Genomic DNA, 17902 nt, shown 5'->3' with positions numbered 1-17902 from the left:
TTGAGGGACCATAATGGAAAAATTTGTGCATTTCGTGGTAGGTAAACGCGCGTCCCAACGTGAGTGAGTGGCAAGTGAGTGGAGTGATAGATGGGACAGTGAGGAGGACAGCCCAGTGTGTGATAGTACCCTCTAATCTCACCACTCCAGGGGACCAAGTACATTTCGCAATACAACCTGCAGGTTTGACCACGAAGGAGAATAATTTGACTTTGTCGCCAATTTCGTGTTTAATAGCCGCACAGCGATAGCTGGGGCTATTATTGGCCTTCTCTTGGTTTTTTACAATTCAAAGAATTTGAATTGTATTGGGGCGCTGTCTTTTTACGACTCGAAGAGGAGTATTGGAGAAGTCCTTTTTTTTAATCAATTTTATTGGAGTGATTTTTGAAGCGGGAAATGAAACGCGTGAAAAAATTTGGAGTTATTTTGGTGCTGAACAAAAGTGAAGAGCGGAGCGAAAAGAGAGTGGCTTTTGTTTATATTGCTGCTTCCTAAAGAACGAGAAATTGAGGTGTGAAAAAAAATATTCTGTAAGCGAGGGAAATTTTTTGTTCAGGTGCGGCATTCTAAAGCAGTTTTTTTCGTTTTTTTGGTTAAGAGGTTTGGTTATGATTTTCCATTAATTTTAGGCTGGTTTCAGTAGTGGTTTGAAGGTTTCGGGAAATTCGTATGAATTTTATGATAATTCGGAGGTTTTTATTATATTTTGCTGATTTTCTGGCTAATTTTTGCGTTTTTTTGAGGATTATTTTGTTCTACTGGCTCAAATGGGTATTGAAGAAACCCCTTCTACTTGAGAAAATTTATAATAACAATTGGTTGCAGTTTTGTGTGTAAGAATCATTTTTTTGTTGAGAAATATGACAAAAAAATGGCGAAAAATTGGAACTATTTTTCTTAATTTTTTGCAGTTCTTCTTTTTTTCTGCTTTCAGCTAAGTTTCTTTGCCTATTATGACTTGCCTATTGTTTTGCGAGCATCTGGATACCCTATTGGCGGCAGGGAATTTGTCTTTGGATTTATATTTGAAATATTAAAAAATTTAGTAACTTTTCCAGTTTTTCAGTGAAAGTTGTTTTTGAGCTTTTTTTTCTTAATTTAGCCTAAAGTATTTTTCAAAATTCCCATAAGTGCTTTTATTAATTACTAGTTGTTTTGATGAAGTTATTTTGGCAGAGATCGTTTTTTCGGGATCTCAATTTATAACAAAATTTGATCAGATTTTTTATCATATTTTAACAGATTTGGTTTTATTGTTTTTACTTTTTTGTTTCATGACTTTGTTTCAAGATAATCATAAATTAGTGGAGGCACGTTTTGTTTGATGAGTAGTTGGATGGCGTTGAAATGGATTTTCACTTCGAGTCGTTTCCGGAATTCTTCCGGCTATGTTTTTTTTTAAGATCTGTTCACACAATTTCATAATTTTTGAAGTCAAATTGGAGTAGTGATTTTGGTCACGCCGAAACAGGAAATTGAGCGAAAAAGCGATTGGTTTTGCGGCGTGAAATTTTTTCTTTCGCTCTATTTTTAAAGTAGAGTGAGAAAATGGTGTTTGAACAAAAATTCGCTTTCTCGCTTGTGGTTTTTTGTTCACATGCGGCAACTTCACTTTGATGTTTACTATTTTCTCGATTTTTTTAGATCGGGTTTTTCCTAAATGGTTTTCCCAATCCATTAATAGCTCATTCTAGGCCTAGTTTTTTGTGTGAACCAAATTTTCATTTCTCGCTAGTGGTGTTTTGTTCACATGCGGCATTTTGGAACCGATTTTTTGTTTTTTTTTTAAGTTTTTTATCTGTTTTTTTTTAGAAATGGTTTTCCCAATTCGCTCATAGTCCATTATCAGTCGTTTATTGTTTAGTCAATGAAAATTCTTTGAATTGTACGTCAAGACTTGTCCTGCTATGTTTTTTTTATTTCGTCGTGATGATTTTTGTTACGACCAAATGACGTCACAGCCACTTTTTGTTCATACGTTAATGCAATTTCAACTGAATTGCATGTGTGACGTCATTTTTCGCTCTTAGTGGAGCGAGTTTTTTTGTGTTCATGCGCGTGATTAAATTTTTGGTCACACTTGACTAACCTCACTCTCAAAAATGACTTCCTCAAATTGAAATTGTCTTTTATTTACTTTAATTCAAAGAGATAAGTTCAAATGGGTGTGTGTCACTCTAAATGAAGGTTATTTGAGAGCAGCTAATAGAGGCAGCAAAACTTTATACAGATTTTTAATCAAAATATATATAACAGGTCAGCCTTCAATAAAAGACGAACTTTTTTGGTGTGTCTTTTTTACTGTTTTTCGAGACTGCAGATCTACGAAGCTATTGCGGCTATTTTCTGGCAATCTGCCAGCTATGTTTTAGATTGTTTTGATCGTTGCAGATGTTGACGTTTTCCCGTACTGAACTTGAAGTCCGTTTCATTGCTGACAGTAGGTGTAAAACCAAGTCATTATTATTAATTATTCTTAGATCGATTCATGTCACCTTTTGGATTCAGCAAAACGGCAGTTGAAGACGCCACTCGCGTCACCTCGCCTGTTCTTTTACCAACTGCTATTTGAAGTCTTGAGTAGTTCAGTTTTGAAAAACAATCTCAACTCAAAGCAAACTTTTCCATCTAGAGATATAAAATATCAGAAAAAGTTTCTGTGCGCTACCCGGAGCTACCTAAAGGAGCTTTGCAGACCTGAATCAGTACAATTTGCATCATGCATTTTTTGAAGATCATTACTATCTACATGTCACTTCTGGTTATGAATAGGCTGTATTTTATCAACCTAATGAGTCATATGCATGCAAACTTTATTCACATTTTTTCTTGCCTAATGTAGCTTACATGTACATGTACTTGCAACAGACTGCTCGTAAGATGCACATAAGTGGCGCCAGTCTGATTTTGATCTGACCAGGCGTAATTACAAACCACTTGAGCGCGAACAAATTCAATCTGCTAACGCGAGATATTTGCCCTAATTGTTCTCGCTCTACTACAAACTATAACTCTTTTATTAAATCCATGCGAACTATCATCTCTTTGCACTATTTGCACTCATCCTTTGAAGGAAAAAGGAAAAGAAAGGAAAGTGGAAAGACAGATATGAATTTATAAATGAAGGATTTATAAAGAATTTATAAATTTATAAACCACATGGATTATAATTTATAAATATTATAATATTTATAAATATTAGTTTTAGTTTCATTAGTTTTAGGTTCCAGTTCTCTGTTCTTCTGTTCTCTCTGTTCTCTAGAATCTTCTAGCTGGAATTGCATTTCAAATTTGCTTTAAATTGGTAAAATTTGTCATTTTCAGCTTGCAGCTCTACCTGCGGGGTCAGTGAAAAAGGTGGCCAACTTCACAAATCCTGGGAATTTTGCGCCCACACGGGAATAGCGGGAAAAAAGAATCCATGGACGGGCTGGATCGCATTCGAGCGTGTCACACGTCGCTCCATTTGCCGAATTCGAGACGTACAAATAATAGTCAGTTCACCAGAGTATCATATTTAGTAATCTGAAACAAAATAACACAGCAGCACCAGTGGTTCGACAAACACTGAGAACGTTCATAGAACATTGATAGAACTTTGATATAGAACGTTGATAGAACTTTGATATAGAACATTGGTAGAACATCGATGGCTGCTGATTGCGAAAACAACTTGATGGCTGAAAACAACTCTGAGGCGGGTAGAATAGAACAGTTTGGGGAAATAACTGAAGTCAATTAGTTTAAACAACTGAACACAATATTAAGGTCACGGATATTAAGGGCCAACGCAACTGAACACATAAGGCAATATTAAGGTCACGGATATTAAGAGCCAACGCAACTGAACACAAAAGTCAATATTAAGGTCACGTATATCATAAAGGCAACGGAATTATAAAATCAGTTATCAGGTATCTTTTGCGAATTCTCTCAATACCGAAAGAATAAATGCCGCCATATGGCGGTAACCCTCTCCATGCTTGTCAAAATGAAAACGACAGGCGTCACTAAAGATTTCGCGCCTTATGATACTTACAAGATTCATCCTTTCATTGTCAATATCAAACACCTTCCCGACCGTGACAATACCATGACATGACTTTCTTTCCGGATCTGCAACTATAAACATAACTTCCTGTTGGCATTTAATATTAGATTCATGCAAGTCAATGGTTATAACGACGTGCTCCATTTCGATATACAACAATTCAATCAAAGTCTCGAGTCAACCATACAAATCTCAATCACAAGTTTCAATCAAATCTGAAATACACAACATATCAAGACCATTGAGTACTATTGAGTCTACTACTATTATTGAGTCTACAATTCAAACACTGGAAAAAGGTTAACATAAATACACTGATTAACACTGGGGTTGAAACCCCACGGGCTTAATACATTGGTGCATTCACATCATTCAGCTAGAAACGGCGGATGTCGATGGAGGTCGGCGGAGGTCGGTGGATGTCGGAAGTCGGCGGAGATCGGTGGAGGTCGGTGGATGTCGGCGAAGGTCGGCGGAGGTCGGTGGAAGTCGGCGGAGGTCGGCGGAAGTCGGTAGAGGTCGGTGGAAGTCGTCGGAGGTCGGCGGAAGTCGGCGGAGGTCGGTTGAGGTCGGCGGATGTCGGAAGTCGGCGGAGGTCGGAAGTTGGCGAAAGTCGGTGGAGGTCGGTGGAAGTCGGCGGAGGTCGGTGGAGGTCGGAGGTCGGCGGAAGTCGGTGGAGGTCGATGTGTGAGTTAATTGTGGTGTAGTTCGTAAAAGTTAAGCTAGAATGCAGCTCCGGGTATCGCCATGTTGAAAATTTCATGCATGATGTCAGTCATTCGAAATTTTCAAAATTTGCTATGTACAGTCTGTAGTTCTTTGTATGTACAGTCTGATCTGAGACATTCTGTGCAGTGTTAACCAATAATGTAAATGATGCTGCGAAGAAAAAGGACAGACTGGGATGTTGCCTAATCGAGTCTGCGCAGACTGGCAAAATTATTTGTACTGCTATTTGTCTGGTACAGTAATGGTTACAATTGAAAATCAGTGGTACAGCGCTGAAACCCACTGCGACTAAGGTACGGGTATTCTCTTCGGGTTTTTGAGCTGAAAAAAATATTTAACCTTGACAGTGTGCAGGAAAACAATTTTGAGCAAAAATTCGAATAGATAATTTTACATGAACATCACCTTACTTACATTCTATGAGGCATTATTTAGAGTGTACCAAGTTATATTTTGACGAGTTAAGTTCTATGGTCAGACTTAGCAAAGCCAATGCACCCTATTTTTCGAAATAAATGCAATGATTTACAAAAGTCATTTGACGGAAAGCATTAACCCGTTTGGTCCTTTGAATAGACATTGAACAGGCATCATGAAATCAATCGAAGAAACCAATCGAGAAGGCTCGCTTTTTCTGTGCCTTGCATAGGAATTTTCAACAATCGTGTTTGAATGCCTGAGACGATACTGCATAGGCGTTTGCTCAGACACCAAACAATGTTTTCCATCAAGCAGTTGGGATAAAAAACAATTTCATTTTAGCTGAAAATTGAACTCACACAGAGAAATCTTTGACTTTTCAGGAGAGCCAAAAAAACTTAGTAACGTGCTGTTTCGAAAAAATACTTAGTACTCCTTAAACGTTTAAATATTGTTCAAATAGTTTTCTTAATATGCGTTTTAAACAACATGAGCTATAAAAGTTCCAATCGTTTTGTCCTATAGACGAGTTTGATTATGCTTCATTTGTTTTCCATATCACTTTTATCTTTGAGAAATCAAAGAATTTAGCAATAAAAAGGTCAAACAGAGGGCTTTCGATTCTAAGTGAACTGTTTTCGTACTACCTTAGTTCTTGCAAGAAGATCATTATGGTCGAAAAACTTATGTACCTGCAGAAGTAATAATAAATAAGGAAAGTTCTGATGTTTTCATGTTTGATATTTATAACTGAAAACGAATCCAAGCATGACCAAGAAGAAAGCAGCTGATCCATGTCTCCTGTTTTAGTTGAGATTCCCCCACTTTCAAACTCATTGTAGCTATGGGAGTTTGTTTCACACATACACATTGCTGTAATTTGAAGCGCTTTCTTTTTATGACATTTTTCGTTTACTTTTTCGTAAGTTGGTATTCTACATTGTCAACGAGACAAATCTTTTTAAAATTTTTCTCAACTTTATAATGCGGTGTCCTATCAAAATCTTTTTTGGTAAGTTTATTTCCTGCAAAAATAAAGAAAACGGTAAAATCAATTAATCAAATCATAGGCTACATTTTCAACCAATCAGGGTACATGCTAACCACTGTTTAGTTTCTCTTGTGGGGACGCTAATTTTCTCCTTCCCATGTAAACCTGCGTTTATGATTAGTCCTTTTCATGCATATCTGCTTCTATAACTCAACCTTCACACGCTAACCTGCTTTTACAACTCATCCTGCGCATAATAACTTGCGTTTATAACTCATCCAGCACATACTAACCTGCGTTTATAGCTCATCCTGCGCATACTAACCTGGTTTTATAAGTCATCCTGCATATGTTAACAGTTAACACAATTGATTCATCCTACTCAGTGTTAAATCATTTTGTTTAATATATAATTCATGATTCAGAACTGTTTGCCATTCAATTCTCAAGATTTATGGCTGAAACGCTTTGCGGGTGAACTCCGGGACCGAAATTTTTTGATCAATTTTTTTCCAAAAAATGGGAACAATTATTATGGTAAAGTAGACGTACGTTTAGCTAAACCTTATGCAAGTTAGGAGACCAGATTTACCCAGTCAGTTGAGATATGTTGATTTTTAAATGTAAATTTATTTTATCTTAAGTGTGCTTTGTTGTCAGTATTACTCTTTTTTGAAGTTATACGTATATATCGCATTTCGCAGTTTGCGATTTCAACTATTTAACAGACTGTTTAATTAGAAAATCTTGGTTCATAAACGATCATTGTTATCAGTTCAACCCATTCAATCACCCATACAATCACACTCGTTTCGTTCTTGGAAAAATTGTTTGAGGTAAAACTTCCTGCTCTGGCCAATCACATTTCTCCCGCCATTGAGTTACAGCTAGTATGATAATGTATTAAATTTTGAGCTCCCCACTCATTGGGTGAGTCAAAAACATCAGTATAGATTGTCCCCGCTCATGGATGACACACTATACAAGGCCGACTCGCCTCATAGCTTCTGCAACAAGGATTCAAAGACAGACTATACTATCATTAGCAAGGAAAAAGACAGTATTTGTTTGCATTAGCTGCTGGTAATAAAAATGGTGATCGATGGTGAAAATTGATCCCAGCTTTCACAGACTCACATATTCATTCGCAATGAACAATGATCAAACGCACCATACAATAGTCATCAATAGTCAAACACCGCATTAGTCCTTCCTGTGCATTGTTTAGAATGTGCGCCAAGAATTTCATGGCCATTGATTTTGCTGGTCAATTTTTTGCTCAGATCTTTAAAAAGCCAACAAAGCTTACTTTGGAAATAAGTGCAATGGTTTTACATTTTTATCCTATACTCGAAATCTGATGTGCTTATTATTCGAAAAATGGTCAACGCAGTGAAAGATTTCCTCATGTTTTGTTATTAAAAAGTCTGTATGTCTTTTTGTAGGATCCAAACAGACTGCAGACAGGATCTCTTTCGTGAGTTTCTCTCGATCCTGTCGATGGTGGGATTCAGAACTAACAAAGTGGTCAACCGACGGATGCCAGGTAACATTTCTTACTATCATCACCAAACATGGCTAATTTCTATAATAGCTTTAAAGACACATTTCTGTGGGCATATAATAATATATTTTACTTTTCGACTTGTCGGTGATGGGGACACCATTGAAACAGGCTATTTTTTGCAATAGACTACATTGCGTGCTTCAGAGATCCATAGATCAACCATGACTTCAAACCACAAGCCAGAGATTAGTTTCAAATTTGGATTATTTCAGCTGTCCAACCAGAGTACCCCAGACATAACCTACTGCGAGTGTAACCACTTGACCTCGTTCACGAGTGAGTTTGTAGTGGCACCCAATGTGCCAGACTTCTCTGTCTGGGCTGACAATCCTCACACTGCTGTACTCAGCAACCCAGCTGTCGTCTCATTCTGTCTGGGAGTCATTGGACTCTATATTCTGTTGGCACTGTGGGCCAGACGAAAAGATAACAAGGATTTGTACAAGGTGAATAGTTTAGTTATGTCAGAGATGGTTTTGAATGCACGATAGAGTACAATGATCTAGAATTGGTCTGGTCAGGTATCACTTTGGTCTTGGGCCCTCAAATGTTTGTGAAAATAAGAAACAATATGCAATAAAGGCACAGTGTGACAAACATTTCTAAATACTTTTATTTATAAATACTTTGTGCTTAAACTTGATTAAGGTCGGTTTTTCATCACCAAAGAGTTAGGTGATGATAATGAGTACTCTATTTTACAATTAAGATCGAATAATCTACTGTTGTCAGACGACCATGGGTCGCGCAGCATGGTTACAGAGCAAGTTAATTCTGTTCAGTGTCTCCACACTGGAAACAGCTCTGATTAAGAGCATCGAAACCGTACGTTACCGAAAGCGGACTTTGTTGCTGAGTTGCATTAAATCCCCCGTGCGCAACTCAAGTTGGTCCTAGCAGGCTGCGTTGGTTCAAGTTTCACAAGTTTATGTAATGTGATAATGGATCAGGTTTCTGAAGTTACCAGTCCAATAATACTGTTATTCTTCATCCGATCTTTGACAAAAAACATATAAAAACTTGTAAATTAATTGATAGCTAGTCACCATATCTGAATCTTAAATTTGTAACTCTGTTTATGAAGTGGGAACAGCTTCCCTTAGTTGGGAATGAGTACATAGTGCGTGGATTCAAGTACGAGATCACAGTGCACACTGGACTGAGGAGGTCAGCTGGCACTTACTCCAGAGTCTATTTTGTACTGGGGGGAGAAGCCGCATCAACAACTGCCAGAGAACTGGATGACGGTGACAGAAACGTAAAGTCGACCTTTCTTTGGAGAATGAAATTCAATTTTTAAGTTGTTATTAATTAATATTATATAAGTAGTTATAAGAGTTTAAGCAGTTGCAACTAGTTAAAGAAATTAATACTGAGCAATCATTCAATTATTGTCGTAATCATTCTTTTACCAAAACTTGTGGTAATCGTCTGTGATTTTTCATTTCCCTGAATTTTCAACCCCTATAGACTTGTTAATGTTTCAAGTTCTTTGATCAAATTGTTTTCAGCAAAAAAACTTGACTTGACGTTTTTCTTTTGAAGGTGCCTCACGACAATCTTGATAACCATATGAAACAATTGCCATGCTATTATTTTAGATTCTTCAGCGTGCGAATGTGGATCGGTTCTTACTGGAGACAGACTCTTATCTAGGAGTCCTGACCTATCTAAAAATCTGGCATGACAACTCGGGAGAGAGCTCCAGCGCTTCTTGGTTTCTGGACAAAGTTGTGGTTAAGGACTTGAAAAGTGGTCGAAGGTTACAATCCTGCTCGTTTTCAGCTACAGAAAAAGACCTTGATTAGAAGCAGTTAAAAATAAACAAAATAGAATAATTTCCTGAGCGGAAGACAGGCAAAACCACCCGCACCTGAATCACATTATCAGGTCCAACTTTTTCTCTATTATTATGAATATCTTTCGGCATAATAAGAATTGAGTGAATAAATTTTCAATAGAGCAATCAGTTGCAATCCACTGTAATAGGAAAAATGATTTTATGCTTAGTTTAAGCACTCAAAGCATGTGTTATGCGAAATCCAAGTGATATTAAATAAAATCATCATTTATGATCTGAAAAGTTTATTGATATTTGCATAAAATATAAAAAAAAATCAATTGAAAATTAACTTGGCTATCATGATTTTAGTCATCAACACAACATATTAGCAGTTTGTTTAATCTAATATCAGCAGTCCGTCTCTTTTCTTCACAACAAGAAGTAGGCCTCTATTACAATATGCATTTTTTCTCCCCACTTAGGCCAGGTAAGAACGAAAACTTGTGATTGGAGGCATTAAGATAGCTAGAGGACAATCTTCTGGATACATACTGTTGTTTTTCGGTTGATGATCTTTTCAAATTGAGCCCCTTTTAAGTTGCTCGCACAAGCACTATCGTCAGTTTGATTTTAGTTTGATGTCCCCACTCATCGAGGCAATTAAATATGAAAAGGTCAACCAATCTGCTGAGAACAGTGGTAAACGTTCAATGGTTTTGTTCTATGAAATAAATAACCAAAGATTACCAAATATTTGAGCCTGTTTCACTGTTATAAATGTAGAGTCTACACAATTTTCCACTGAGAGCTCCAATGATTTTAATGATGGACGCGATAGAAATTGACTTGTGTTTACCCAAATCTGTTCTTGCTTTGATTTATAGGTACAACTTCCTATGCAACAAGTGGCTCGCAATAGACGAGGGAGATGGCAAATTGGAGAGAGTTCTCACACCTGCCAGTGATGACGAGCTGGTCAACCCAAAGACTGTATTCGAGGCAAAAGCAAGTGAAGGTAGTGCCACTTTGTCCTATTGAATGGATATCGGATGGTCTATGTTGTTTTTACAAACAGATTTTGTTCACTGACCATGAAAACAATTCCAGTTATGGCATGTAGTGTTTTGAAAATACATAAGTTTTACGACAACAGAATTTAAAAAAAACTCACATCGATCAAAATTTGAGATAAAGCAAAAAAGCAAACTTTTAAAAAACCATTTTGCCTTAACTGTTTTAGTACTAAACAAAGTAATACAATAATTACAGTCAGAGCCGATATAACAAACGTTATATTGGACAGGATTTCGGAAAGGATTTGGCTTCCGCGATAATTTTTGCCGACTGTGAATGTTTGTTACCACATAAGAGAAATGAGAACCTTGCTTATGTCAAGGCATTTGAGAGGTAAATAAAAGCAGCTTCGAAAAATTTACTTAAATCCAATACCCGTAAAAGAGCCAGTCAGTACACGACAATAGTACGTAAAAACCATTAGACTTTATCACGGCTGAAAAAAATAGCAACAAAAATAAGTGAATGCAACCCTCCTTATAGATTTTCCGTTTCACTAGATTTTCTAAAAAGATAATTGAATATATATATATATATATATATATATATATATATATATATACATATATATATATATATATATATATATATATATATATATATATATGTATATATGTATCACTGGTTGAACTAATTGTTTGCTAATTATAAAAAGAAAAGATGAAATGAGAAATGAATAGGAATATCATTGCATATTTGTTCTTCCCTATCTACCACAAAGAGCTCCTTTATTTCTAAAACAAACTTTCAAAACAAAATTTTTGGAAGCAAAACTACGGAGCACTTTTTATTTACTTTTGAACGAAGATTTAAGCATTAAATTGAAACCCGTGTCATTTTAGGTCAAACTTTGCTTGACAGTTTTTGCGCTTTTGTTCGAGAAAATTAATCACCTTCAAGTGATTTTTTCGGGCTTGATTTCTTAGTTTTGCTTGGTTTCACTTTCTGTCTTTCCAATATAACGTTTTTTGGTAAATTTAGAGTGATTGTTGCATGTAATAAAAGTTTTATGGAAATAGTTATGCTTAATTATCAAATTGCTAGACGGCCACCCTGCAAGGTGCGCGATCGAAGCTCTGTGAGAGGGATGTTTTGCTGCTATTGATTTCTAGGCTATATTTAATCCGAAATAAATTGCCCCCTTATGTTGTTCGTGAGCAATTCATCCGATGCCAGATGGTGTATGATGACAATTTAGACTATGAAAAGAATTAGCTGTTTCTTCCCTAACTCATTCAAAGCCTCAGGGCAGGAACCGTCGATCAGTTTATAAAGGCAGTCGATCATAATATCAGCTTTTGTTATTGTTGATGCTCTATATGTTTAATTTCTGCGCAAATTCGTTATACAGTCAAATTTTGCACTAAATATGGCTCAAAGCCTGTGAAAAAACTGACAAGTTTCTACTTTTTGCCTTAGTTTGCGGCTAAGGGAACATTGCGAATTTTAATCTTGTTAGAAGGTTGAGAGAGAGCAATCTGATGTAAATTGTTCTCAAGATAAGTTTGACACAGCTTGACGAGATGACGAGAAGTTCTACTTGTTCAACGTATACTTGACTAGATAATATGAAGCCTTGATCAACAAGAAAGAAAGTGAGAACGGGTTATAAGAGATGCCCAAGTTCGAGAGCTTGATACCACTTGGTGCAAATGGGCAGCACACTAGGCTTGCAAGTAAAAGATGCTGGTTCGAATCCAGTACTAGTCGATTTTCCCAGTAGTTGCATCTGAATAGACCACCTAACAGGTTGTGGACCCAGACTCTACTCTCTGAGCTTAACCGTAAACGAGAGACAAGATAGTTATAAACTGTGAAAGAGATGATGCGCATTTTAATGGGGAGTAATAGAAGGCCGAGAGAGAACAACCTAATGTAAATTGTGCATAAGATGAGCTTGACATAGCTTGACAAGAGGCTCTATTTGTTCAACGTATACTTAGCTAGAGAAATAAAGCCTGGAGGATATAGAGAGAACGTGAGAACGGGTTATAAGAGATGCCCAAATTCGAGAGCTTAAGACCAGTTGGTGTAAATGGGTAGCACACTGCGCTTGCGAGTAAGATATGTTTATTCGAATCCAGTACTGGTCCTTTTTCCCAGTAGTTGCATCTGAATAGACCACCTAACAGGTTGTGGACCCAGACTCTACTCTCTGAGCTTAACCGTAAAAGAGAGACAAGATAGTTATAAACTGTGAAAGAGATGATGCGCATTTTAATGGGGAGTAATAGAAGGCCGAGAGAGAACAACCTAATGTAAATTGTGCATAAGATGAGCTTGACATAGCTTGACAAGAGGCTCTATTTGTTCAACGTATACTTAACTAGAGAAATAAAGCCTGGAGGATATAGAGAGAACGTGAGAACGGGTTATAAGAGATGCCCAAATTCGAGAGCTTAAGACCAGTTGGTGTAAATGGGTAGCACACTGCGCTTGCAAGTAAGATATGCTTATTTGAATCCAGTACTGGTCCTTTTTCACAGTATCTGCGCCTGAATAGAACCCCTAACAAATCAGACAAACTTTCTCGGCTTTATTAAAGAGCATTATTGATAACACAGCCAGCGAGCTAAATTTTCAATTCTTTCGTTTTCTCCAACCAAATTTTGATTTCTTGCTAAGTATTGAAGGTCCGGTTGACTGCGTTGTACAAAAACTAAGTACAATATTTCAAGGAAACGCGCACAATTTTATATAAGATTCTGAGAAAATCCTGCAAAATGACGCATGTGTTTTCTTGCAATGACTCAATCTTGCAAGACAATCGCTTTTCCTATAAGAAACCAGATGTTAGAGCGCTTCATTCTACTAAGCGTTGAATTTCAAGAGAGGCATGCGCTGAACTTTTGTAATCATACGCACCTTGAACAAACAGAACGGATTTGAAAATAGTTTTGTGTTCAAACATGAGTATTTGTTTGTTTATTTGTTTGTTTAGGTATCACAGATGGGCATATGTGGCTGTCAGTGGCAGTGAGACCTCAACAGAGTTCCTTCACCAGAGTTCAGAGACTCACCTGCTGTCTAAGTTGGCTCGCCATGACTATGGTCGCATCCGCCATGTGGTAACTATATCACTATTTCACAATTAATTATGGAAAAACAAAGTAAAATGAATGAGCCCTCCAAGTGGACCAAAATGTGGTGCACATTGATAGGAAACACACTAATATATGGAAAATTTTGACTAAAAATTGCAATGGCACATGCCAAAAAACATCCAGACATGACATGTAAACTTGAAATATCATGCAAAGATATCAAGACGGAAGATCTTGACTGCGTGCCTCACAAGCCATTACTCAAGAAATAGCACAAATATAATCTTCGAGATCTCATCGCGTCTAATCTGAGACACAGAAAAGAAAGCAGCGTCAATCTCAATAGTGGAAATTGTCAGAGATCGATACTTAGACACTTGTAGACACAAAAACTCAAGTGCGAAAAAACAATCCGTTGCCATTGCCTTTGTTAATCAAAACGCAATACTTGTTTTGCAGCGATCAATGCTCAAGAACCACGACATATCGATATAAAGTTCTTGAAAAATGCGGCCACTCAAATTAGACAGGGAACATGCATAAATTTCTTGGTACCCAAAACACAGAAAAAAAACAAAAATTGAACTTCTACTGCTCTCACTCTTAATTTCAGGTGCTTTAATAGGTACATCCTTCAAAATTGGACGACAACTCTCTGCTTATCTATTAGTAATAACGTGGAAACTTCTAAGAAACCCTCCAGAATTCTTCATTGGTCACGCTTGCCGCTTGCTTATAGTTATCATCTTTATTGTTTGCAGAATAAATCTCAATTTTTCTACCAGTTTTTAACACCCAGGTCAATGGACATAATTAGCCCACAAGATTGAAAACAGAAACTATTTAGAAATCCTCTCTATCGACATCAATCTAAAGAGACGTTCGGAAAAGTTCTCTAGTTGCGCATCATCGGGTATGAATGAATTTGCAAGTAGTTTGAACATCGACGGAGAATCAGTTTACTAAGGGAGTTTTGGTATAATTAGAAATTACTAAGATGTTTTCAAATGTTTTCTGTGTGAAAACAGCAAATCGGCGTTCCAACGTTTGAAACTAAACCTACCAATGGTTTCTCCTTCGTTTAAGAACCAAAATACTCACAATGCATTGCGTTTGAAGATTGAACATACCGACAATACAGAAGAAAACAACATCAGGGGTATCGTCGTTTTTGTCTAACCAGAGCTCAACATACCGATTTGCCTACGTTTAGTATTAAAAACTTAATAAAACTAAAAACTAAAAACTCGTGCTCACACAGTGGGTCTGATTACAATTAGCACCCCTTCGATTTGGAGGATGGCTGTTGGAAATATATAATATTGAATGCAAAAGTATTGCTTTTTTTTAAGTTTATGATAAACTATAAGCAGTACTGGAATTAAGGATAAATTTCAAGCTCTAAGTATTCCGCAAGTAATCGAATTTAATATGGCCAAAAAATTTCAGTTTGTCAGAAAAAAATATGCGGGCTAACGTTCAACGCTAAGAAACACAAAATTATAAGATTGGGGGTGAATGCGTTGAATTTATGTAAGATTAACGCTCAATGCAATGCGTCCACCGCTACTCTTATATAATTTTTTTTGCCTTTTTAAGCGTAAAACTTACATAACTTTGCATTGAATTTAGTGTTGATCTTACACAATTTTGCCGTGATATTAGCGTAGATCTTAAATAATTTTGTGTTGAGTTTAGCGTAAATCTTATACAATTTTGCGTTAAATTTAGATTTATGTAATTTGGATCTTATATTATTTTGCGTTCAGTTTAGCGTAGATCTTACTCAATTTTGCTTTTAATTTGGCGTTGAATTTACATAATTTTGGGGGGACTAGATATGTGATTGAGAGAGAGGGGGGATGCGCGGGGAGGGGGGTTAAAACTCAAGGAAGGGCGAGGGGTTGGTGATGGGTTTGGGGGGGTTAGTGCGGTACGTGGGGGAATGGAGGTTAGGGTTAGGTTACTGATTTGAGAGTCTCAAAGGTGATTTTTTTCAAGTTCAAGTTGAAAACTCGTTTAAAACTCAAGTTTATGTTTAATGGAACACTACAATTGTCTATGGAATTTCAGAATTTGGCAAAATGCTACTAAAAGACACTGAATATTTGTAAGAACTACGTTTAGAAGCACAAAATTACTCAAAATCTACGCTTATAAACGCCAAAATTATAGGCAGCGTGATGTTGCAGTCCAATATATTATAAAGAGTGGGGTTCTTAAGAGAAGTAAGGTTCTGTGGCATAGTGGTAGAAGAGGCGAAGAGCATGAAGGAGTTCAGTGGTGCAAGTCTAATACGCATAGGTCTACGGGTTGAATATTTTTAACATCTACGCTAACTTCAACGCAAAACTATGAAAAATCTACTCTTAGAAACGCAAAATTATGTAAGATCAGCGGTGACTAGCATTGACAAGTCGGAAAATTCACCGCAAATTTCTTACATAATTTATCGTTGATTGCGTTGAATTTTCGTCTCTAAATTCAACGTATTCAACGCAAAATTATTTTGGCAAAAATCCTCGGCCCGGGTAGTGCGAGATAGGAAATTTTGGGGTTATTTCAATTGAACAACTGTAATTACAAAAAAAATATTTACATTTTTAGATTACTAGGGTTAATCATTTCAATGTACGCAGGTACGAGCGTGAACAATCTGGAATTTCCCTGGAAGTGTCATTTGGTCCAGTGTCAGCTTCAGTTGGGGAGATCATCATCTCCATCCAGGCCAGTCTCGTCACATTCCCAATCAACTTCCTAATTGTGTTCCTGTTTAAAAATACTGCCTCTTGGCACCAATGGAGAGACAGGAAGACATCACCCAAAACTAAATGTAATTTTTAGCGTTTCATTTACTTTATTTTTTTGATAATTTTTTGCTAAATTGTCGAGCGCTTGGATTGAAAATGACATCAGAAAATAAGTGCTAGTTAAACTATTGCAAAAATGACCTAGACTTAAATAGTTAAGCCAGCACTTTTACCTGATTTTTGAATACCTTTTGCTTTTTCTTCGGCATTTCCATAGATCTGCAGAAGAATTTGAGTAGATTTTTTTCTTCGAAGTTGGCGCTTTTAGCTCAATTGTTAAGTTTCAGTAATTTCAGCAACATTAAAGGTTTCATTTCCTTTCAGTATACCTACAAATTTTTACCTTGAACGTCGCAGCCCTTTCTGTTAAAGGGAGCTGCATGTTCCACCCCCGTACCAAATGGCTGGCATTCCTTCTGGCGTACAGTGCCACTGCTCTGGCTCTGTTCGTATGTGTCACTTACAGTCTCACGTGGGGAAAGGCAAAGAGCAATGCATGGCTCATCGGAATGGTTCTCTCCACATTCCAGAACATTCTACTTGTACAACCACTGCAGGTATTCAATAAAAGATTGTGTTTAATGCTCTCAGTGGAGAATCATAAATTTTTGATAAGATTAGATTATAAATAGTCGCCTAAACAGCAGTTCCTCTTGAGCCCCGATCTACTTCATTAAGACCTTAACATAGCTGCAGGTAATGCCACACAATTTCAGCGCCATTAAATCCACAATTGAGGTCTCAAACTAGGATATTATATGCCAGCAGGATATTATATGCCAATATGTGGAAAAACTTCAAAAGCAAGTTGTTTCGCTGACGTGCTTGATTTGCCAGCTAAGGAAATCAAACTTAGAACTTTGATTGTTAGTAAGAAAACAAAAAAAAAACAAAAATTATTTTGCTGATGACTATAATCAGCGTGTACCCCAGACATTCCGAAATTTTTATCGTGTAAGACCTGATAAATTGTCTTACAAAGTCAGTCAGGCGACGCTTAATCTTATAAGTACTTACAGGACAATTTTGTAAGAAATTTGTAAAGTCTTACACAATAAAAATTCTCAAATGTCTGGGGCACAAATCAAAAACCTCATTTACGAGCCGTCAATATTTTTTATTGCCAGGCCTTGCTGGTGGCTCTGTTCTTCGTTGTTCTATTCAAGACGTCTTCTGGTAAAAAGTCTGCTGCCTTGGAGAATGACGAAGAGAACAATGTCGACTTCCTAGAAGAGGGGTTGAAAGACAACTCTGAGAAAATAGACGAACTGAAAGGTAATCTATTGTAATACAGATGCGTCTACTGCTTTGGAATAATATCGAGGGCAAGTTTGTTATGAAAACAAAGTCTGAGCGCTGATTGGTCAAAGAAAATCGGCAAGCTGAAATAAGTTAAAAAATTCATTAGTGTCAACAATGTGCTTCAAGGA

At 36.9% G+C, this 17902-nt stretch overlaps 1 protein-coding gene across 1 annotated transcript in view; it reads left to right on the top strand.

The window, feature by feature from the left end:
* Positions 1-17902, top strand: part of LOC142354117 (polycystin-1-like protein 2) — a 121207-nt gene that overhangs the window by 78475 nt on the left and 24830 nt on the right. The window contains exons 14-23 of the mRNA XM_075406386.1: positions 42-183; positions 7640-7740; positions 7974-8207; positions 8846-9019; positions 9363-9523; positions 10429-10559; positions 13560-13686; positions 16302-16495; positions 16845-17029; positions 17600-17747. Of these exons, the coding sequence (XP_075262501.1) occupies positions 42-183; positions 7640-7740; positions 7974-8207; positions 8846-9019; positions 9363-9523; positions 10429-10559; positions 13560-13686; positions 16302-16495; positions 16845-17029; positions 17600-17747 (1597 nt within the window). The remainder of the gene's footprint in view (positions 1-41; positions 184-7639; positions 7741-7973; positions 8208-8845; positions 9020-9362; positions 9524-10428; positions 10560-13559; positions 13687-16301; positions 16496-16844; positions 17030-17599; positions 17748-17902) is intronic.

Source organism: Convolutriloba macropyga, chromosome 15 (assembly GCF_964194025.1).
Source record: "Convolutriloba macropyga chromosome 15, txConMacr16.3, whole genome shotgun sequence".
NCBI lineage: Eukaryota > Metazoa > Xenacoelomorpha > Acoela > Convolutidae > Convolutriloba > Convolutriloba macropyga.
Note: the sequence above shows the minus strand (reverse complement) of the source record. Positions and strands in the feature narration are given on the sequence as shown.